The sequence below is a fragment of the Oryctolagus cuniculus genome, chromosome 8, assembly GCF_964237555.1.
Source record: "Oryctolagus cuniculus chromosome 8, mOryCun1.1, whole genome shotgun sequence".
In the NCBI taxonomy this organism is placed as follows: domain Eukaryota; kingdom Metazoa; phylum Chordata; class Mammalia; order Lagomorpha; family Leporidae; genus Oryctolagus; species Oryctolagus cuniculus.
In genome coordinates this window covers 14,906,017-14,930,535 of record NC_091439.1, presented here as the reverse complement: position 1 = coordinate 14,930,535, position 24,519 = coordinate 14,906,017, and the positions used below count along the sequence as shown (strand labels likewise).

General features: G+C 38.7%; 1 protein-coding gene across 23 annotated transcripts in view; it reads right to left on the bottom strand.

Annotated features, from left to right (window-relative positions):
* Positions 1–24,519, bottom strand: part of IQCM (IQ motif containing M) — a 577,684-nt gene that overhangs the window by 373,133 nt on the left and 180,032 nt on the right. For all 23 annotated transcript variants that reach the window (XM_070047451.1, XM_051819390.2, XM_051819388.2 and 20 more), the window contains one exon: positions 2,452–2,539. In XM_070047451.1, the coding sequence (XP_069903552.1) occupies positions 2,452–2,539 (88 nt within the window). The remainder of the gene's footprint in view (positions 1–2,451; positions 2,540–24,519) is intronic.

Sequence of the window (24,519 nt, the reverse complement as noted above, 5' to 3'; positions counted from 1 at the left end):
AAAAGAGAGTCTCTTGAACAAAACGTGATGAGAAAATTCGATCTACACGTGTTGAAGTATGCAACAAGACTCCTACCTACACCTTATACAAAAATCAACTCAAAATGAATCAAGGATGTATATCCATGACCTGATACCATCAAATTACTAGAGGAAAACATCAGGGAAACTCTGCAAGACATTGGAATAGACAAAGACTTGGAAAAGACTCAAGGAACATAGGCAATAAAGATAAGAAAAGACAAATGGAATTACATCAAGCTAAGAAGTTTCTGTACTGCAAAGGAAATACTCAGCAAAGAGAACAGGCAACCATCAGAATGGGAGAATGCATTTGCACACTATGCAACTGATAAAGGATTAATATCAGAATCTATACTAAGGTCAAGAAACTCAATACAACAAAACAAACTACCCATGAAAATTGGTAAAGGATACGGACAGGGAATTTTCAAAGGATGAAATAAAAATGGTCACCCTGACACACGAAAAAATGCTCAGGATCACTAGCCATCAGAGAAATGCACATCAAAACCACAGTTGGTATCACCTTACCTGAATTTTAACAGCTTCTAACCAAAAATAAAAAAAATAAATAAATAAATAAATAAATGCCTACTTTGGAGCAGAGCAAAAGGTACACTAATCTACTGTTGGTGGTAATGTAAACTAGCATATTCTTTATGGAAGATAGTATGGAGATTTGTGAGAGATCTGGAAATAGATATACCATATTACCCAGCCATCCCACTCCTGAGAATTTACCCAAGTGACATTAAATTAGCATATGAAAGTTATTTGTACCCCCATGTTTATTGCAGCTCAATCCACAATAACTAAGACCTGGAATCAACCCAGATGTCCATCAAATGATGAATTGGTACAGAAAATCTGGTATGTATTCACTATGGGATACTAATCAGCCATAAAAAACAATGAAGTCCTGTATTTTACAACAAAATAGATGAAATTGGAAATTTTTTGCTTAGTGAAATAAACCAGTCTCAAAATGGCAAATACCATATTCTCTAATATGTGGCAGCTAATGCAGAACACAAAAAATGTATAGTACTGAAATGATTATCTTGGTATATGATTGTCATTTTTAGCCCTTGTTTATACTTCTGTGGAACTATGGTCTTCCTACTTTTTATTCATTGAATACTATGATGAGTGGTCAATTAACTCTGTGAACATATGGTGGATTAAAATTATGACTTTGCAAATTCTGATGAGAGGAATGGGAGGGAGTAGTATCAGGTAGGGGAGTGTGGTTGTCTTCTTGGAATTGTACCTATGGAAAGAATAAAATCTGTCCTGTTTATATTAATTAAAATAGTATCATACTATATACCATAAATAAGTATATAATTTGTATCAAGAATAAAAATACATATATTAAAATAGCAACAGAGCAGTGTTTACATTCTACAGGTGTAAATGTTCCTATACAATATGTGCCGAAAGGCTGTTAGAAGTGCTATATGTAGCTTTAGGGCCAACATGGGTGTACATAAATTAAAAATTATCTTGAAGGGATCAGCACTGTAGCATCACAGGTTAAGCCACCACCTGTGATGTGGGCATACCATATGGGCATCAGTTCATGAACAAGCTGCTCCACTTCTGATCCAAGCTCCCTGCTAATATACCTGGGAAAGCAGCAGAGGATGGTTCAATTCCTTGGGCCCCTGCACCCACGTTGGAGACCTGGAAGAGGCTCCAGGCTCCTGGTTGCGGCTTGGTCCAGCCCCAGTCATAGAAACCATTTGAGGAGTGAACCAATGAATGGAAGAGCTAGTGCACACACAGTGCACACACACTCTTTTGTGCTCTCTCTTTCACTCTCTCCTTCTCCTCCTCCTCTCTCTGTAACTCTGCCTTTCAAATAAACAAAAAATAATTCTTTAAAAATATCTTAAAGATGGTGATGCTATTTCATTAACTAATTTATAAAAGTAACTGACCCATCTCTAGACACTTATGGGAAGCAAAAAATATGCTCAAAATTCAACTATGTTCTGTAGAACCAGCCTCACCTTCTGTTAGAAAGAGACTAACCTTTAATTATTAGATTCTAAAAGGAAAATTATAACTTACTCTGCTCCAAAATTACTGCAGATGAGTTATTAAAATTCCAGACTTATGTAATATTATCATAAAATATGGCATTTTTCTCAAGAAAGACACAAATTGGGTTTCAGCTTATGCACTATAAAACCCAGATGGTTTGCTTAACTACTCAGACATCCTCCAGTTCAAAAGTTAATTGAACTGAAAACTAAAATTTTGATAATTGATATGCTTAGAGGGACTCAAGCAGAAGGTAAAATTAGCCTCATGCATCGGGTTTTAATAGACAGACTTGAGAAATCATAACAGTTTTTCAAAGATTATCAGTGTAGTAAAAGAAAATATGTATCTCTTATAGGTTAACTAATTACACATTACCTGAACTTCTCAAGGTTTTGTTTTTCTTTCTCCATTTTTTTGCTCACTGAGTCAATATCTGTCACAATTTTACCCAGTTTAACTTGTTCTGGAATTTAAAAAGAAAAAGCATTAATTGCATGCTACTAAAAGTTGTCATTTTTTAAACACATTTTTTCCAATGAAATTTCAAATCCCAGATTTTTTTTTTTACAATAACAGAATATTCTTTAAGAAACGAAAGCACTAATAGAGCTACTCAAAGCAAATTTTAGTGGTTCTTTTTCACCCTATGTCACTTGGATGTTTTGCAGTTACTAAAATTTAAGAGTGAAAAATATCAAGTAAATGAACTACATATGTCAGAAAGGAGATAGCTCTTAGAGAAATGCCATCACATACCAATGAATGCAAAGAGACTCTTCCGCACATACATCAGCATTTCTTACTGTCATCATTATCCTCATAAAGCTTAGTTTTTTTAGATGGGCCCACAATTTTATAATAACTTAGCAAATCATTACTTAATGTAAATAGGAACATTAAATGTTCCAGAAATATCATCATTTAATAGAGAATAGAACTAAAATCCAAAAAGACAAAGGGCCAGCTTTGAAAACAATAACAAACAAAACAACTAAAATCTAGTTCAACTGCACAGTAGGCAACATAGGGTAGCTGCAGATAATGATAATGAAGTGTACTTGGATATAACAAAAAAATTAAAAGAGGCCAGCGCTGCAGCTCACTAGGCTAATCCTCTACCTGCGGCGCCGGCACCCAGGGTTCTAGTCCTGGTTGGGGGGCCGGATTCTGTCCCGGTTGCTCCTCTTCCAATCTAGCTCTCTGCTGTGACCTGGGAGAGCAGTGGAGGATGGCCCAGCTCCTTGGGCCCTGCACCCGCGTAGGAGACCAGGAGGAAGCACCTGGCACCTGGCTCCTGGCTTCGGATCGGCACAGCGCGCTGGCTGTAGTAGCCATTTGGGGGTGAATCAACAGAAGGAAGACCTTTCTCTCTGTCTCTCTCTCTCTCACTGTCTAGCTCTGACTCTCAAAAAAAAAAAGTTTTTAATTAAGTTCTTAGAATCTAAAAAATTTATATAAATGGGTTTGAATACCTACTATTCTATATTATACAGATAATGGGACTATTATATAGTTTTATATATTATAACAAAAATACTAAGTATTTCTTGAGTACTATCTACTAATTCAGGTATTTTAAAAGATATAGAGAACATATGAAACAAGCCTTTTATTTTAGAAAAATGTATAAACTAGTTTGGAGTTTCAGTATTAGAACATATTATCCTATACAAGAACATAGTAGACTACCTTATATAATTTATATTTAAAATATATAGATATATATATTAAAATATATAGATAGGGGCATTGAATAAAGGAGATTTCTAGAAAGGCAATTAAAACATGAAAATCCAATGCTGGTCCTAATTAGATCAAATACAACTTTAGATATGGAACCAGAACCTGAGCAGATTACAACTTCTCCAAGTTTATAACTATTCCCTTTTTGTAAAATCTAATCTCCAAATTTCACCAAACACTAGAACTTCAGTTCTAGAACAGTCAACATAAACTACTTCTAATTAATTAGTAAAAGAGACCAGAAGAATGGAAATAAAAAATGCCTATGAGAGAACAGCACATACCAATGAATGGAAAGATTCTCTTCTATTCATATATGCAGGTAAAATGATGAATACTCCCATTCAGGAAGGAGTTTTGTAATAAAATGAAGCAAAAGGAACATAAAGCATTAAAACTGCCAACCAGAGACAGGCCCTATGACACAGAGGTTAAGTCACAAGTTGGGATGCCTACAGCTTATATTAGAATGCCTGGTTTGAGTCCCAGCCATTCTGTGTCCTATTCAGCCTCCTGCTAATGTATCTGGGAGGCAGCAGATTATAGCCCAAGTACTTGGGTTCCTGTCACTCACATGAGAGACTCACATGAGAGACTTGGAGGGAGTTCTTGACTCCTGGCTTTGGCCTGGTCTAGCATTGCTTGTTGTGGGCATCTGAGGAGTGAACCAGCAGATAGAAGATCTCATTTTTCCTCATCTCTCTTCTGTCCTCTCCTCTCCTCTCTCTGCCTTTCAAATGAATAAATTAAAAATTTAGGAGAAGAGAACAACCTCCAGTCCTTAATACTACTTGTCATGCTCGCCTCAGAGCCCAGCTGGAATCAATCATTCATTCATTCACCTGCAATAAATCATCCTTTCAAGTCCCTTCTCTCATGACTATTCACTTATCTCCTACCTGAGGTCTTTTTGCTTGGACCATTTCCAGCTATTTTGTATACCATGCACCTCTATTCTTTCTTTAGCTAACTTCTAATACTTACTTGAATGATTTGGTCCACTACTATGGCTATATTTATCATTTAAATGTGCATGGATCACAAATCCATATGGTCTCTCTCAGACCATTTATCAGTTCCATATTTGAACAGTCAACTAAATCTCCCAATTAATGATGTTATTGTCTGTCTAGAAACCTGGAAGCTGTCTTCACTATTCATACTCCCCTTTAACTCTTTCATACAATCAATCATTAAGCCATCATTTCCCATTCAAGCAAAGCCTTTATCGTCTCTCATCTAGAACACTAATAGATTCCTCAATTAGACACCTGACTCCAACCATAACACCTTCCAATCTCCCTGCCACACTTTGCTTAAATAATACTTTATGTATAAATAAAGTATTATTCTGGGGAGGGAACCAGTGGATGAAAGATATCTCTCTCTCTCTCTCTCTTTCTCTCTGACCCTCCATCCCTCTCTGTAATTGACTTTCAAATAAATAAATATTATTTAAAAAAAGCAGCATTGTCCTATATTTATCAAATGAATCAAGCTTACTAATTTAACTATTCAAATACTAACTTTACTGATATATAATTACTTCATCATGTAGTCCTTGAAAATACATCTCATCCAAACTCGCAATAACTACCCAAAAAGCACTGTTGCAATCATACTAATATATAATACATAATCTCCTAATTGTACCCAAAACATCCCTTCTATATGTTTCCTTTTTTCTTATTTTGCAATCTAACCAACACTCACATGGTCTCTTAGGCCAATTTTAACCTAGAACTTCTCCATCCAATATGGTATCCAACAGGATATAACTACTAAGTACGGTTACCCTGAATCAAGACATGTTGTAAGTATAATATGCACTGTGGACTTCTAAGATATAATAATTATATAGTAATCATAATTATACAGTAACTACATTTAAATACACATTTGCATTATCTTTCAACTGAAAACTGACTAGAACATTCTCCTCATCCTTGTTCAACTTTTTTGTCATAGCTATCCTTGAAAGAGATCTAGCTTCTCTTTTTCTTTTTATTTATTTGAAAGACAGAGGAACAGAGAGAGGGAGACAAATAGGCAAATATCTCCCATTCACTGATTTACTCCCCAGATGCCCTCAATGCTCAGGGCTATGCCAGGCCAAAGCTAGGATTTGGGAATTCAATATGGGCCTCCCACGTGGGTGGCAGGGACCCAAATACTTGAGCCATCACCTGCTGCTTCAAAGACCTGCTCCTCTAATTGTTTTATGATTAGACTGAAGTGAAACAAGAATACTATGTCAAAGCATACAAGGCAAAGTATCCTCCCCATTACAACACAACAAAAGATGCACTAAATTTGATCACTTGGTTAAGGTGGTAAGACAAATCTCTCCATCATGAAGGAACTTATTTTTTACTGTTTTGATTGATACATGACAATCTTTGGCTGATACTTGTAATCCATATAAGTATCTTTCTCCTTAACCATCTTTTATAAGAAAAAAAAAAGGTTTCAGTACCCAATAAAAACTCTTAGATAACTTAGTTACTACCCTGTATATGCAAAATATTATCTTCCTTTGGTTTATCATTCCTCCTACATCATAAGTTCACATTCATCCAGAGTTTTCCTTTTTTATTAATATGGACACATTAACTGATTCTTTTTTTTTTTTTTTTTGGACAGGCACAGTTATGACACAGAGAGAGGGACAGAGAGAAAGGTTTTCCTTTCCCATTGGTTCACCCCCGAAATGGCCACTACAGCCGGCGCACTGCGCAGATCCAAAGCCAAGAGCCAGGTGCTTCCTCCTGGTCTCCCACGCGGGTGCAGGGCCCAAGCACTTGGCTATCCTCCACTGCCCTCTCAGGCCACAGCAGAAAGCTGGACTGGAAGAGGAACAACCAGGACAGAATGCAGTGGCCCAACCAGGACTAGAACCCAGGGTGCCGGCGCCGCAGGCGGAGGATTAGCCTAGTGAGCCGCAGCGCTGGCCAATTGATTCTTAATAAGTGTGTTTAATACCATCTTTATGCCTTCTGTTCACCATGCCAAAATCAGACAGTCAGAGCCAAATGGATCCTATATCACATGTCCTATCACCATTAGTCTTTGTGTATTCTGCCACAATAAGAGCTGTGTCACCTTCTTCTTTCCTTGTCTGTGTCCTGGAATTTAGGTCTCCAAAAAGCAGGGGCCATTATCTTCTCTAAAATTACCTTTCAGGGGCAGGTGTTGTGGTGTGGTGGTTTAACCCTATACTGGAGCTGTTCCACTTCATATCAACCTCCCTGATGGTGCACATGGGAAAGTAGTGGGAGATGGACAAATGAATGGACCCCTTCCATCCATGAGCAGACGTCAATGGAGTTCTTGGCTCCTTGATTGAGCCTGGTCCAGTGCAGATAGTTTCAGTAATGTGAGTAGTGAACCAGTGGATAGAAGATCTCTTTCTCTGTCTCTCCCTCTTTCTCTATCACTCTTTCAAATAAATAAATTTTTTAAAAAAGTAAAATAAAATTACCATTTTTCCTTTCACTAGTGTCACCTAATTAGAAAAATCTGGTAAAATTTATGGTAAAATTTTCAATAACTCTCCCAGACTTTTTAACATTTCATGTTTTCTGTTTGTGTTTCATGTAATAAATTTACAATACATTTTAATTACAATAATGCATTGTATACTTCATTACCTAGAAAGAGGTTTTTAAATGTTCTTGCAACAAATGATAATTATTTTAGTGATGCGTAAGTAATTATACTGATTTGATCATGGTACAATGTATACATGTATTGAAACCTCACAGTATACCCCATAAAAATGTACACTGTGTTACAATAAAATTTTTAGAAAGTACACTTTCTAATTTACTAATTTTATCTTCAGGAATACCCTATTATATTTATTTCTAGAAGTTTCTTTGGTTCTCAATGCAATCTTCCTGAACATTTTTATACTCTCTAGTTTATGGCAATGTTAATATTTTCATTTTTAAATATATTAAGTATATTTTATCCTATATCAGATAATTATAATATCTATAGTATTTGTGAATCTAAATACACTTGGGGGATAGCAGTTTATTTCTCATACATTTTGATATCTTTAAATTGCTAATTCACATTATGTAGAATTGAGAATTATCAGTAATCCATATTCTATGGGAAAGGGAATTATTCAAGTTAAATGCAACCTGGGATCTTTTAAAATCTATTCCTCAAGAAATAATTTGCTTGCTTCTCCAGGCATTTGTGAGCATCTTCAACTCATGATAACTGGGAACTAATTTCTCACTTTAGGGATTTCTGAGATACCAGTAATGTGAATTCTGACTCAATCCCAAGTGAGCACATTTGTGTTTATAAATTATAAGAAAACTTTTCTTGTTTATTTCTTCTCTTAGAGCAGTCTGAGACACTGCCTTTCCTTCTACAAACAAGGCTGGTCTGTTTGTCTTTCTGTTTATCTTCCTGGTATAGTCTTTCATTGCTGGCATCATCTTTGGGGAAAGGGAGGTCTGGATTTCAGGAAGGGTTTCACATGATATTTCATCTTGAACATGACATGGGTACTTTCACTGTGCCTTGATCAGGCAATTTCCACTAAAATGGAAAACTAAAGACCACCAAAAACAGATACCCTAGGAGCAGAAGCTGAGCTGTACCCTAAGATACCTTTTGGATTTGTTCTTCTGTCTTTTCCACTTTGGATTCCATAAAAATTCTCCACCAAAATGAGTGAAATAAGGAATGTCTGAAATAATTTTCCTCATTTTGCTAGTCATTTGTATTTCAAGACTCAGAACAAGGGATGTTATTTTATCTATCTTTGATATCTAGGCAACTGCAACACTCATTGCTTCTTTGGCTCACCTCTACCTTATCATTCCGTAGACCCTTTGATGATATGGATTGGAGATTACTCCCCTTGAAACCTCAGTACCTCATTGTAACACACAGCACATTCTCCAAACATCCATTCTAAGACTGAATGAGTTTTTAATCATTTTAAAAATATATTTAAATAATTTTAATATTATTATTTTATGTTTGCCAAAGACAGAAAAAAATCTTTATTTCTTTCTTTAACATCATAGATACTATACACATACTTCCTTCAACTAATTATCATTTCTCTCTCTCACACACACACACACACACACGCATACACACACACATACATACACACACTGCAGGAACCCTAATTCAGGTTGTAAAACCAATTTATCTTAAAAGTTAAAACAGAAGGGGCCAGCGCTATGGCTTTGCAGGTAAAACTCCGCCTGCAGTGCCAGCATTCCATTTGGGCGCTGGTTCAAGTCCCAGTTGCTCCACTTCCAATCCAGCTCTCTGCTGTGGCCTGGGAAAGCAGTGGAAGATGGCCCAAGTCCTTGGGCCCCTACACCCGTGTAGGAGACCCAAAGGAAGCTCCTGGCTCCTGGCTTTGGATCGGCCCAGCTCCAGCTGTTGCAGCCACTTGGGGAGTGAACCAGTGGAGGGAAGACCTCTCTCTCTCTCTACCTCTCAGTAACTCTACCCTTCAAATTAAATAAAAATTTAAACAGAACCAATGTGCAACTGATAATTAATCTTCTAGAATTTAGTGTATTAATCATTTAGAATTTGGATGCCAAAAAAGGGAAAGTGTTCCTTATCACAGGTGTCTCCTGTGATAAGGTAAAGATTAAACAAGAACTCTTTGAAGAATATTACAGAGGGGATTTGATGTGGTGAAAATAGTTGGACTAGAGCAGCTTTAAGGTCTCTTCGCCACAGAGACTTACTGATATTATGAAAACACTTCACGTTGGTTAAATCTAAATCTTTTTCATTCAAAAAATTAACTTCATATTTTGTATATTGAGTGATTATAAAATGGTTCTCTCACCTTCCTCTTTTTAAGGCCCAGTTATCTAAACTAGATTCAATTTCATATGAAGCAATTATAATACGATTTAAAACTTAAAAGTATTTCAAATTTATAGACAGATTCATTAGTCAAGAATGACAGATTGCAGTTTACTGACATTTCACATTCTAATGTGTGGGCTGGGTGGATGTCACATGATTTTCTACTGTTGGAATTTCCAGAACATGTGTGTGATACAGAATGCCAATTCCTCACTAGACTATGAACTCTCTGGTGATTTCTTGAAGATGGGGATGGTATTTTTATGTATCTACTCATTTATTTAATCATTCATCCAACAAATAGTCATTGAATGCCTACAATGTTATAGGCAGCATGCTAGGCACCAGGAACACAAGAAATAACCTGAGGGTTAAGATATCTATAGTCTGAGGAATGAAATCAACTTCAAATCAACTGAAGTGCTATGCAACTTTATTTTCATTATCTCATGAATTTAAGACAAGAAATGAAATAGGCTACTTAGCTTTATAATTGGAATACTTACTATCCCCTAGTGAGATACCTGAATCTTTATCAAGTAAATATCACAGTCAGTGGCTTAACAAAATTATGCAGAAGAAATGTGCTTAGATTGATCTTTAATGGGCAACCTTTCCAATGACAAAAAGTACATGGCCACAGTTTCACAACCCTCCCCCCTCCTAGCCTTTCTTCAGGTTAATTGTGCTCCAGTTCACCTGATGGATAAACACTGGTGTAGATGCCTCCTCCACCTACCCTGATCTTTCCCTTATACAAAATTGAAATGGGTGTCGAGAGACTATTTCACATATATTTCAATGTATCTGTACAGTCAGAACTTTCAGAGCAAGGAATTCTGGCACCTGAGTTGATTAACCTTGGAATGAAAAACAAATGTGGAAGTTAAAGACAGAGACCTCAAGGGAGCTTTAGAGTCACTTGTCCTGGAGTCATTTGTTTATATTTCAAAGTGTAATAGACCTATGGTCCCCTTCTCTAGATTGGACATGTTTACATTTAGAAAACACTTGCTTCTATCCCCTGTCTCCATGTGCCTTCTTTAGTCCAGCAGTTAATCTGACCCACACGACTGCTCTCCAGACATCATCAAGTTCTTGCTCTGTTCTACAGAAAACACCTGGTTTCTTATGTTCATTCTTTTTGTAACAGCCCCTCAAAGCTGACTCTGTTGGCGTAACTGTCCCTCTGCTACCTCAACATCATGGAAGAAAGACTGTCCTCTATACCTTTACACATACTTCCTTCAACTAATTATCATTTCTCTCATTTACAACTTCAGTTAAATACTTCAGTACTATGTTGTTTTAGCTAGCACCTGAGCATCTACTGAACCCTCTAGTACTAACTACCTTGCTGCAAATGTTGCCCACAACAAGAGTTTTTTTGTGAACTCATTAAAATCATTCATTCCTTCAGGAAGTACATCAAACCATTGAGTGTGGCACACCGCAGGTGAGGTGCATGGGCCCTTGAGTCCACAGACTGAGTTTGCTGTTCTGCTGCTAGCTTTAGATAAGGTACTTCCCCTGTCTAAGAGTCAATTTCCTCATTAATTTTTTACAGGCAGAGTTAGACAGTGAGAAAGAGAGAGACAGAGAGAAAGGTCTTCCTTTTGCCATTGGTTCACCCCCCAAGTGGATGCTACAGCCAGCACACTGTGCCAGTCTGAAGCCAGGAGCCAGGTGCTTCCTCCTGACTTCCCATGCAGGTGCAGGGCCCAAGCACTTAGGCCATCCTCCACTGCACTCCCGGGCCACAGCAGAGAGCTGGACTGGAAGAGGAGCAACCGGGACAGAATCCAGCGCCTCAACCGGGACTAGAACCCGGGGTGCCGGCGCTGCAGGTGGAGGATTAGCCAACTGAGCCGCAGCGCTGGCCAATTTCCTCATTCTTGACATCAATGGATGACACATCCAAGCATTAAATTAGATTGTGATGCAAATAAGTTATAAATGAAATGCATATAAAGCACTGAGTATTTAAGGGTACTTCAAAAGTTTGTGGGAAAACTGAATTAAAAGGTAAGTTTATCAAAACCACAATGAGGTTTCACCCCACTCAAATTAGAATGGCTTTCATACAGAAATCAACAAACAACAAATACTGGCAAGATTTGGGGAAAAGAGTACCCTAATCTGCTGTTGGTGGGAATGCAAACTGGTATAGCCACGGTGAAAGACAATATGAAGATACCTCAGAAATCTAAATATAAATCTACCATATGACCCAGCCATCCCACTCCCGGGAATTTAACCAAAGGAAATGAACTAAGAATATGAAAGGAAATGAAAGAGTGATCTGAACCCCCATGTTTAATGCAGCTCAATTCACAATAGCTAAGATAAGGAATCAGCCCAGATGTTCATCAACTGAAGACTAGATAAAGAAACTATCATACATGCACACTATGGTGTACTATGTACACTATGGTGTACTACACAGCATGAAATCCTAACATTTGCAACAAAATTGATGCAACTGGAAACCATTATACTTAGTGAAATAAGCCAGTTCCAAAAAGACAAATACCATATGTTCTCTCTGGTCAGTGGTAACTAATAAGAAAGTGTACCTAAAACGTACTTCATTATTCCTACTATAGGGGTGAAATTGACACTTTGTAATGTGATTATTTTGAACAGCCCTTGTCTTGACTGTTGAGGAACAATATTTTTTGTTTGTTTTTGTTTTTTTTTCTTCACACTATTTGTTGAACTCTTTACTTAGTGTAGGGTTAATCTGATGAGTATAAAGTTAACTCATAATAGATTGCTGTAAAAAATAAAAACGGAATGGGAGAGGGAGGAGGAAGGGTGAGAGTACACCAGGATGGAGGTAGGGTGGGAAGAATCACTATGTTCCTAAATTTGTATAAATGAAATGAATGAAGTTTCCATTCTTTAAAAAAAATTAAAATGGTAAGTTTATTTTAGCACAAAAAATTGAAATCCATCACTTTTTCATAATATGTACTTCCCATGAACATTTGGAAGACCTTTCATGTGCACATGTGCACCAAAATAAATTTTTTTGGTTTCATTTTCTCCAAATTTTTAAAAACTACCCTTAGTATACGCATTCAGGAAATACAACCATTTCAGCTCCCATTAACATTTTTTATTGTCCTTCTTTGATTTTAACTGACCCCCCCCCCCCAAAAAAAAAATCAGCAGCACTTGTTTTGACTGGCAGAATTCCTGTATCCGCTAAGGATACACTAGAGCAATTCACCATTCCTCCCCTTCACTATGTCCTCATAGTGGTTCAGTTTGAGGAAATGGTGTTTAGCTAAAATCCTAAATCCTTCATAGCTTGGTTCTCAAATATGAGGCATACATTTCCACAAACTGAGTCTCAGAAGTAGATAAATGCATAGGAACACTGACATAAGACCCAGATTTGAAGAACTCAAAGAAACTTATCAACCCCAGTTGGCATACTATCTGAAGAAAATTGTGAAGGAAGAAACCATCAACAGTGGGTAACATATGACTAAAAATCAATGTAGGCCGGCGCCGCGGCTCACTAGGCTAATCCTCCACATGCGGCTACAGCACACCGGGTTCTAGTCCCGGTCGGGGCGCCAGAATCTGTCCTGGTTGCCCCTCTTCCAGGCCAGCTCTCTGCTGTGGCCCAGGAAGGCAGTGGAGGATGGCCCAAGTGGTTGGGTCCTGCACCCGCATGGGAGACCAAGAGAAGCACCTGGCTCCTGCCATCGGATCAGCATGGTGCACCGGCCGCAGCGTGCCAGCCACGGCGGCCATTGGAGGGTGAACCAATGGCAAAGGAAGACCTTTCACTCTGTCTCTCTCTCACTGTCCACTCTGCCTGTCCAAAAAAAAAAAAATCAATGTAATGACTAAAACGAATTATATTTATGTGGTGGTAGTGGGAGGTGGAAACACAAGAATTCATAGAGAAGTCAAACATCCATAGCCCTTTATCATGGCCATTTCATAACCTTGACATAGCAAGAATGAGATTCATTTATGTTACTCCTCACATATTTATGGGATGAAAAGGGTGCCTTACTAAGGGAGGACTGCTAAACATAGCAAGTGGCAACTTTCATGCATTAGGGAGTGCTTGCAAATTAGGGTTGGTTCTACTTAATTTTTTGCAGCATTAACCATGTTGCTTCTTTGAATGGTGTTGTCATTTATCTCGCATGCACACACTGAGTTACTGAGCAGTGCTATGCAATGTGTCTCACACACTCTGGCACTTCCATTTCATACTTCACAGTTTTAGTGTCACTTTGAGGTTTGAAATGTTTCACAGTTATTTTCTATATGTGGGTGCCAAAAAATGAGCCTATATTACTAAAAAGATACTGCAAGAATAGAAAGTGGGTATAGTCATATGGGAATTTTTGTCCTATTAATATTCAGAACATTATCAAGAATCAATTTACTTTTGATCAAAATCTGATTTATGTTTTACAGATGCATGGATGTGTACAATTGCTTTTCTCACCACATACAGTTCTTATAAAGTTAAATATAAACTTTTATTGATGTAGATAAGATTCAATAATTAGAAGGAAATTGGAAATACCATGCATCTTTTCTGGCCTTACAACTTTCTCATATATTTTAGCATAACAGATACAAAAACCTCAATCTATTTAAACAAAAACAGAATGACTTAGGTCTACCACAAATATAAATGTATCAGGATTTGTATTATAAATGCAAATACTTATAGTGCCCAACAAATACAAATAATGATAGGCATCTTTACTATCAATTTTTTGTAAATAATACCACAGCTCAAAACTTCCTGCTCTTGCCCTATGTATCTTACTGACAAACTGCCACTTTATAAACATACACACATATACAGAGAGAAAGAGAAAGAGAACTTTAGCATTTGACCACCTGAATACTACCTGCATGTTTTATTAGCATATTATGTCCAGAAATCAACCAAAAACTTAAATAAACAAGTAAATAATGATAAACTTGTTAGGATCCATAAAAGCAAGCTTTTAAAAATACTTACTTTGGGCCGGCGCCGCGGCTCACTAGGCTAGTCCTCCGCCTACGGCGCCGGCACCCCAGGTTCTAGTCCCGGTCGGGGTACCGGATTCTGTCCCAGTTGCCCCTCTTCCAGGCCAGCTCTCTGCTGTGGCCCGGGAGTGCAGTGGAGGATGGCCCAAGTACTTGGGCCCTGCACCCGCATGGGAGACCAGGAGAGGCACCTGGCTCCTGGCTTCGGATCAGCGCAGTGCGCTGACCACGGTGGCCATTGGAAGGTGAACCAATGGTAAAGGAAGACCTTTCTCTCTGTCTCTCTTTCTCACTGTCTCACTCTGCCTGTCAAAAAAAAAATACTTATTTTATTTGAAAGTCAGAATTACAGTGAGAGCAGGAGAGACAGAGGAGAGAATTCACTACCCAATGACCCCAACAACGAGGGTTTTGTCAGGCTGAAGCCAGGGGACCAGGAATTTCATCCAGGTATCCTACATGGGTACAGGGGCCCAAACACTTGGGCCATCTACTGCTGCTTTCCCAGGCTATTAACAGGGAGCTGAATCAGAAGTGGAACAGCTGGGACTCAACTTGCACCCATATGGGTAGCTGCTGCTGCAGGCTAGAGCTTTAACCCACTGTGCCACAGCGCCAGCCCCAAGAAAGATTTTCACACAGCCAAAATGTCTAGAACAAGCATCTGGCCCAAATCAGTTACTTAGAAAAGATTCATCTCTTTCCTCTCCTTGTCTTTCCATATTCACATGATGCCTCCTCAAGTCCAAATGCCTGGTTTGTTTCAAATAGAAACAGAGTTATTGTTAAGCATGAGTACAAAAAGCAAAAAGAATAAGCAGATACAGATGGAAACTCACAGCGACATTCTTCAGCATGCTCTGAATAAGACTATAATTTAATATAACAATTTAATATCTGAAATTATTTTCATTTTACAGTTTAAAAGATTTTCCCCCCTCAAGAAAAGCGAATTTATGCTTAAAGTGTTGGAGAGTAAGAGAGTAACCTTCCCATCTGAGGGATATAGCTCTCAACAAAGGAAAAATGATTAATTATGCTAACATGTTGATAGCACCAGTAAAGTTTCAAAGGGCCTGCTCTAGTTTCAGATTCCAACAGAAATTTAGGATTACCCCCAGTTGTGTGTGTGGAAACAGGGCCAACGTGACATAAAACGGATATAAGAAAAACTGATCTAGACAAATACATGCATAGCTTTATGTTCTCAACTTAATCTAATTTCTAACTGGACAAAACGAACTCTTTTGTAATTTTGCCATTTTCTCTTTAAATTCATGCACAATGAATGTTTAACAGCAACAGAGAAATCATGTAACATCTATATTGTTAAGGAAAAAAGAACATTCCTATTAAACCATCATGTTATACTACTAAAAACTGTTTAATTAAATTTGGCTACCTGTACTGGACATTCTGACTCTGGACTTATGGTAGCCTCAAAGTACTGACATTGTATCAAATCATTTCATGAAATTAAATCGTTTTAAAAATATGTTCATGTAAAAGTTAAAAGTAGCCATTCCCAGTAGGGTATTAAGGAATAAATGGGAGAGTGGAGGTGGAAAGTATTAATCACAAAATACATGGGAAGCTCCACAACAATCCTAACACCACAAAAGAAAGTCTGGAAGTATACGCCAAATCCTCTAACTGGGGTCTCTAAAGAGACAGGCCTTCAGTCAACTGTACTTTTATTAAGTTATAAACACTCTTTTAATTGTGTATCAAACTTTGTATCAGATTCTGCAGAGTTAACAAGAGCTGTGAAAAATATATAATATGTGGCCTGAGTCATCAATCTGTGAATATCTTATACTAGATAAGAAATTTATTTAAATAACACTTAGAAAGCAATAATTCTGAATATTCACAGGAATGTCAAATAGAAAATGATTACTGTTAGGGGGAAAATTGAACTAAGGGACAACTCTTGAATAACTGAGACAGTTTTTGGGAAAAATATTAGACTGAAAGAGATTTCACAAGGTCTTAACATTCTCTAGAACTCTTTCTCTCTCAACAGATCAATACTTACTCACTCCACCCTATACTAAGAATGCCTTTTTCTTTTGTTAAATATTTATTTATTTGAAAGGCATAATGAGAGGTTATTTTTGGGGGGAGGTCTTCCATTTGCTGGTTCTCTCTTCAAATGCCAGCACCAGCCAGGAATCAGAACTCTATCTGGGTCCTCCAGGCAAATGGAAGAGATCTAAGTACTTGGGCCATCACTGCTGCTTCCCAGAGTGTGCAGTAGCAGGAAGCTGGATTGGAAGCAGGGGCAGGATTTGATTCAGGTACTCTATTATGAGATGCACGTGTCTCAAGCAGTGGCTCAACACACTGCATCACAATGCCTAATCCAGAAAGTGTTCCTCTTGTGTAACAACAGGAAAGGTATATTAGGAGGATTAAAAAAGATCATGGAGGGCCGGCGCCGCGGCTCACTAGGCTAATCCTCCGCCTTGCGGCGCCAGCACACCGGGTTCTAGTCCCGGTTGGGGCGCCGGATTCTGTCCCGGTTGCCCCTCTTCCAGGCCAGCTCTCTGCTGTGGCCAAGGAGTGCAGTGGAGGACGGCCCAGGTGCTTGGGCCCTGCACCCCATGGGAGACCAGGAAAAGCACCTGGCTCCTGGCTCCTGCCATCGGACCAGCGCAGTGCGCCGGCCGCAGCAAGCCAGCCGCGGCGGCCATTGGAGGGTGAACCAACGGCAAAGGAAGACCTTTCTCTCTGTCTCTCTCTCTCACTGTCCACTCTGCCTGTCAAAAAAAAAATAAAAATAAAAAATAAATAAATAAAATAAAATAAAATAAAATAAAAAGATCATGGAACAATAGAATTATTAGATATGCACTTGCAATTAACTTTTTGAAGTCTTCTTGTATTTTCTTATGCATGGTCTTTGTGGAAAATGTGAAGAGAGCTAGAGCAGGAATGTCCAATTTTCTAATTTTTTTGCATACTATTTATACAGAAAAATTCTGAGCAGGTACTTCAATATACATAATTTGTGTATAAATTATATTCATATTATACTGTAGTAATATATCATGTATATTATAAAATAAAAATATGTTAAAATCAGTAGACAAACAAAAATATAAATAGAAACATTTTCTTACACAATCAGGTATCATTTGCTCTACCCTTGGAATAAACATTTCTTATTATGATAAGAGTGGATTAGATCAAGGACAGTCAGAGTCCAATCTAGCCCATCACTATTTTTTAAAGTTTTATTGATACAGAACCACAGCCACTTGTTCAACTCTGCCTGAGACAGCTTCCTCATTACCAAGGCACAGATGGGTAACTAAGAAAACATATGGCCCACAAAGTTAAAAATATTTATTATCTGACACCTGACCAAAAATTCTGCTGACCCTTACATTAGGACTGGTTTGGAGATAGCTGGAAGACTTCTACAGACACAGAAATAAGATTGAGCATAGGAAATGGAAAGAAAGAAAAAAACAGACGTGATAAACTTACAAGGCATACCAAATTTTATGCTTTAACCTAACTCACTTAAGGGAGGTCCAGAATGCTGCAAAACAATACTTCTGGGTATATCTAGGAGAGTGTTTCCAGAACAGATTAGAATTTGAATCAGTAAAGAATATCTACCCTCTGGGGCTGATGCCCTGGTATATGGGATAAAGTCACCACCTGCAGTGCTGGCATTCCTTATAGGTGCTGTTCAAGACTGTGCTGCTCTATTTCAAATCCAGCTCTCTGCTTGGCCTGGGAAAGCAATGGAGGATGGTCCAAGTGCTTGGGCCTGTGCACACATATGGGTGACCCAGAAGAAGCTCCTGGCTCCTGACTTCAGATCAACCCAGCTCCAGCCATTGCAGCTATTTAGGGAATGAACCAGCAAATGGAAGATTCTCTCTCCGTGTCTCTGCCTGTCTGTAACTCTTCCTTTCAAGTAAATTAATTAATTTTTTTAAAAATCCTCACCAATTTGGGTGGACTTCATCCAATCCACTGACAGCCAAATAAACCAGCAGAATCAAAATACAGCAATAGTTGGGAACTCAAACAGTACAAAAAGGCAAAAGAGCAAATTCATTCATTCATTCATAATCATTCTTTCTCTTCTCATCTCTCTCTCCCTCTCTCTCTCCTGGAAAAGGAACACACACCTACCCTTGAATATCAGAGCTCCTGCTTGTCCAGTCTTTTAATCCTGACTCTATAACTTACATGAGCACAGCCCACGCTCTCCACAATCCCAGAATCCTCAGTCTTTTGGATAGAGACTGATAGTCATACCAGTAACTCTCCTGTTCTCAGTCCTTCAGACTTGGACTTATCACCAGTTTTTCTGGTTCTCTAGCTATCCACTGAATATGATGATACTTCTCAGCCTCCATAATTATATGAAACAGTTCCTGGTTCTCTCTCTCTGTAGACCCCTGACTAATACAATAGGTATAGGAAAGAAATTTCCAATCTGGATTAAACTATTAGCATAAGGCTAACAATAGCATCATCAGGTATGGAAAATTTTAATACTAATACAAAGAAACTATAAATCAAAAGGTCTAGGGATCTATGGTTGAGGTATTTTTTTAAAAACTGATGTTTTTTATAATACCCCTATCAGAGGCCAGACCTCCCTCTCTTCCAGCACAGTTTAGTTGGCAAATCTTTTATATCTATTTCAGACACTTAACATAAACTACAAAATAGGTGCCAAGGAGACTTTTAAGGTATCAACAAATAAGAATTATGATTTAACAGGAAAAATTAATAACAGAATCCAATTCAGTATCTCATCATCATGAATACATATATACACACATTCTAGGATTTGATCCTTCACTAAATATAATATCCTACTTGACATGACAAAGGATACAAAGATAATTGTTGTAAGTTAAGGCTTTCAAGTCACCAACAATTTTTTGCTCAAGTTTTATTTTACTTAAAGTCAATGTCAAAGATTCTAGGATTTACTCTTTTGTATTAGTTTTTACTTTCCCAACTAAAAGAATGTAAACAAACAAAAGTGTGTTTCATATTTTTGCGTAATTCATGTTACTTGTTAATAATTAGATTGGTTCATAAGAAGTTATATACAAAATATATTGTTGCATGTCAAATCTGATTTTTCCATTGTTCTTCATTGTAAAATAGAATATTCTTCAAAAACAATTTCAAGAGGAAGTTGAAATAACAAAGAAATAGGATTATGCAAGTTTGGTTCTAGTCCCAGTTGATGTGACAAGCTGGTTTTGTGGACTCCTTTATTTCCCTGTGAGCACAGTGGCTGGTTTGGGCAGCTAATACCAATATTCCATTTGTCTCAAAAAGTCTATGCGACAAAACCACATTCACAGACTTAGCAAATCTTCTACAACTACATTGTTCAGGTTAGATGTTGCAAAATGGTATCAGGAAGGCCAAACTCAGAGGCAGACATGGATCTACCAATTGTTTCAAATATTTATGTCATCTGCTGATCCTGGAAAAGTATTTGAGTTTGTAACTATGATTAGAGGAATGATAATTGTTATCAATTTGATGGCTAGATAGCTATTCTGTATGAGAAAAACAGACATCTACTGTTACTAAATAGAAATTAAAACCACATAATGTGAAGATGGTAAGCTTCTATCAGTACTCTTGGATTCTTCTCTCTCAGAACACATTGTAGTGTGGTAACAAGAACACTAGATTTTAAACAGGAAAAAAAACAGAGCTGTGGACATGGTTTTACACTTAAATGACCTGTGACCTTGAGTGGTTATTCTCACTGGCTTTCTGGTCTTCTGCTTTCTTACTTACAAAATGGAAAGTGAGGTGATTAGACTAAATTATGTTTAATGTATTTTTTATCTCTACAACTCTTGAATTTCATTGTTTTGACCCTATTTCCTAGACCTCTGTTAAAGCTATAGACTGTGAGATATAAACAGGATTTCTCTAATCCAAAAGGAGAAAAAAAGTGTAGGAACACAGTAAATTGACAGAATTAGAATGCAGCAAGAGATGGGCAAAAGAAGTGCTCATTTCCTGAAATATAGACAGCAATAAATAAAATAATAGAAAAGCCTGCACTAAAACACAGAGCCTACAATGGCCTGAAAATTTTTTCACAGTAATGGAAGATTTTCTAATGGTCATAGTGTTAGGCTATAAATTAAGAACACTCTGTTTTGGTACCTGTTGTGATCTTAACCTTTTTTTAAAGATTTATTTATTTATTTGAAAGGTATAACTATAGAGAGGAAGAGACAGACATTAGCTGGTTTACTTACCAGATGGCTGCAAGGTGAGTACCAGGCCAGGCCAAGGCCAAGAGCCAGGAGATTCATCCAGCTCTCCCAGATGGGTGGAAGAGGCACCTGGGCCATCTTCTGCTGCTTTTCCGAGGCCATTGGCAGGGAACTGGACCAGAAGTGAAGTATCCCTGACTCGATCAGCACCCACATGGGATGCTAGTATTTCAGGCAGCACATTTACCTGCTATGCCACAATGCTGCCCCCAAACCAAGCTTCTTTAAAACTGCACTGAGCCTCTATTCCTTATTTGAAAGAGGTAATAATATTACTTTGAGACCACAGATACATGCACAATCGAGTTTACTCATGTTACGAAAGACACAAAATTTTGATAAGATAATTTTCTTAAGTTCCTTAATGTTGGCAGAAGCTACCTACCATGGTCCCTGAGCATCCCTGACAATCCTACTGAGTATGCCAAGAATGCAAGCCTCTGGCTGGTTTGCTCTTTATACAGGTCTTCTTTCAGTGTTGTGTTTGCAGCAAGCAACCCTGAGGAAGGGGCCAACATCTCTCCCTGGGATAAAGGGCAAGTTTATTACAAAAGCAATAGCTTCCCCATGCTCATGTCTCTTGGCTGTAACACAAATACACTGTGTGTGCAGCATCTACCTAAGCACTTCCACATTCCTCTCAAGGGACTTGACACAAATGTGAACTTTAGTCTGCATGTTACAGTGAAAGTAATAAAGTCCTGACAAGCTCTGATTCTCTGTCTTCTGCCTGCATCTGTGAAACTGTGACTGTGCTTATAAATGAGGGGAAATCACAGACTCTGTCAAGATACTCAGTTAATAGAGACAAGCATTTGGAACAGTGGTTAAGACACCAGATCTGATGCCTACATCCCATATCTGCATACTTGGATTTGAGTCCCGCCTCTGCTCCAGATTCCAGCTTCCTGCTATTGTGCACACTGGGCTTCAGCAGGTGAGGGCTCAAGTACTTGAGTACCCACCACCCACATGGGAGATTTTTTAACTTTTATTTAATAAATATAAATTTCAAAAGTACAACTTTTGTATTATAGTGGTTTTTCCCACTATCCTCCATCCCACTCATAAACCATTCCATCTCCAACTCCCTCTCCCATCCCATTCTTCATTAAGATTCATTTTTAATTAGCTTTATATACTGAAGATCAACTTAGCTTATACTAAGTAAGGATTTCAACAGATTGCACTCACACAGACACAAAAATTATGCCAATAAGATATTTAACACAGAGCCAGACATAGTGGTCCTACCCCTATCACAATTAGAACTGTCAACATTGATGCAAAATAGCACACTCTTTCAAACGTTAATGATAAATTTCCCAGGACAGGCTGACAATCACCTGCCAGAGGACAGACAACTCCAGACGTTACAAACCTTAGAAATAGACTATCCAAAACATGCTTTCCATGGTAATCAACCTATTCCCATGGCGCCGTGTAGGTTTACGGATGCCAACAAGTCACTGTTTGTAATAGTGATCAAATCCTTAACAGAAAAAGATAAGATCCATGTAGAACCCCATGGAGGATCAGTACAGTTGGGAGAAATAAGGGCAATAGTAAAGGTTCTACTCCTTAGCCAGGATGAGCCAGTAAATATATTTTCAGACAGCAAATACTCAGTAGAGGTAGCAAAGACGATCCCTTTTGCAGTCTTTAACCCGACCAACAAACCAATTGACCGGATGTTCACAACACTTAAAGAGCTAACTGAGAACAGAAAACACCCATGGTATATCTCACACGTAAGATCACATACTGGATTACCTGGCTTTATTAACCAAGGCAACAAAAAGGTTGATCGTCTTATCTCCTGCAACACAGCTTCCACTGGACACCTAGAACAAGCCCGTATTCTACACCAAAAATTTCATATGTCAGCAAACAACATAAAATTGCTTTTCCTGGAGCTAACAATGAGCCATTGCAAACACCTAGTGCACTCTTGCAAGAATTGTGCACCCCTCGACCCTTTAGGCCCACTGCAACAAGCATGAGTGAACCCACGAGGCCTTGCTCCTAATAAGCTCTGGCAAGTAGACGTCACTCACATTAATTCCTTTGGTAAACATAAATTTGTCCATGTGGTAGTAGATACTTATTCAAAGGTCGTATTTGCAACAGCCCAATCCAGAGAAAAGGCTAGTAATGTGATATAGGCGGTTAAATCAGCCATGCTGGTCCTTGGTGTCTCCTGGACCATAAAGACAGATAAAGGGCCAGCATATACAACACAGGAATTTAATTCCTTCCTGAAATCCTGGAACATACAGTCTACCACAGGTATCCCATACAACCCACAGGGACAGGCAATCATTGAAAGAACTCACAGGACAATTGAAGATTTCTTACAAAGACAGAAAAACAATCATATGCCCCCAGACCCACAGCTTGCTTTGACTGAGGTCCTTTTCACTATCAATTTTAGATTCCCAAGGGATTAGCCCAGATTATAAACACTGGGGATCCTTTCCATCCCAGACCCCAGACCCTATGGTTAGGTGGAAAGACCCCCTGACAGGAGAATGGAAGGCACCACACCCTCTGCTAACCAAGAGTCGAGGATATGCTTGTGTCTTTCCAGAGGATGCAGGACAGCCCATTTGGGTACCAGCCAGAAACATCAAGCCTGCAACTGACAGCCAACCAGAACCAGTTGAAAAAGACTGAGAGTCCGTCTTGTTAGTGGACACACCGGCCCTATCATACTACCCTGAGAAACTGCCCATAGCCACATCCATTACTGTTTTATACCCCACTAGCTCTGGTCAGCCACTCGAATGGCCCACAGCCTGTGTGCAGTCATGCCATTCCTGATTAACATTGTTCCTCATTCCTACCTCTATCTGAGCAAGCACTCCTGTGATCTCCCATTTTGAGCACTGGTTAGTCAATGACGGGTAAGATCCCCTGGGGGACAACCTAAGATAGGCACAGCCACATAGGGAGACAACATGGAAATGGGGTCAACAATGGTATGGCAGCTGCATCGCAGCTCACTAGGCTAACCCTCGCCTGTGGCACTGGCACCCCGGGTTCTAGTCCCAGTTGGGGTGCTGGATTCTGTCCAGGTTGCTCCTCTTTCAGTCCAGCTCTCTGCTGTGGCCCAGGAAGGCAGTGGAGGATGGCCCAAGTGCTTGGGTCCTACACCCAAATGGGAGACCAGGAGAAGCACCTGGCTCCTGGCTTTGGATCGGCACAGCGTACCGACCATAGCGGCCATTAGGGGAGTGAACCAATGAAAGGAAGACCTTTCTCTCTGTCTCTCTCTTTCTCACTGTTTAACTCTGCCTGTCAAAAAAAAAAAAAAAAAAAAAAAAAAAAAAAAAAAAAGAGCAACGGTATGGCCAAGAAAGAATCAGGCCTCCCGTTGCTCAAAAATAAACGAAAAGGGGAAAATGTGGTGGAATGAGAAGGCCATGCCAAGATGGCTGCTGGCAACAGAAACTGCCTTGCAACAGGCTGTGATTTGATGGTTTCAGAAACCACATGACAGCAGAGTCTGCCTGGCAACAGGCTG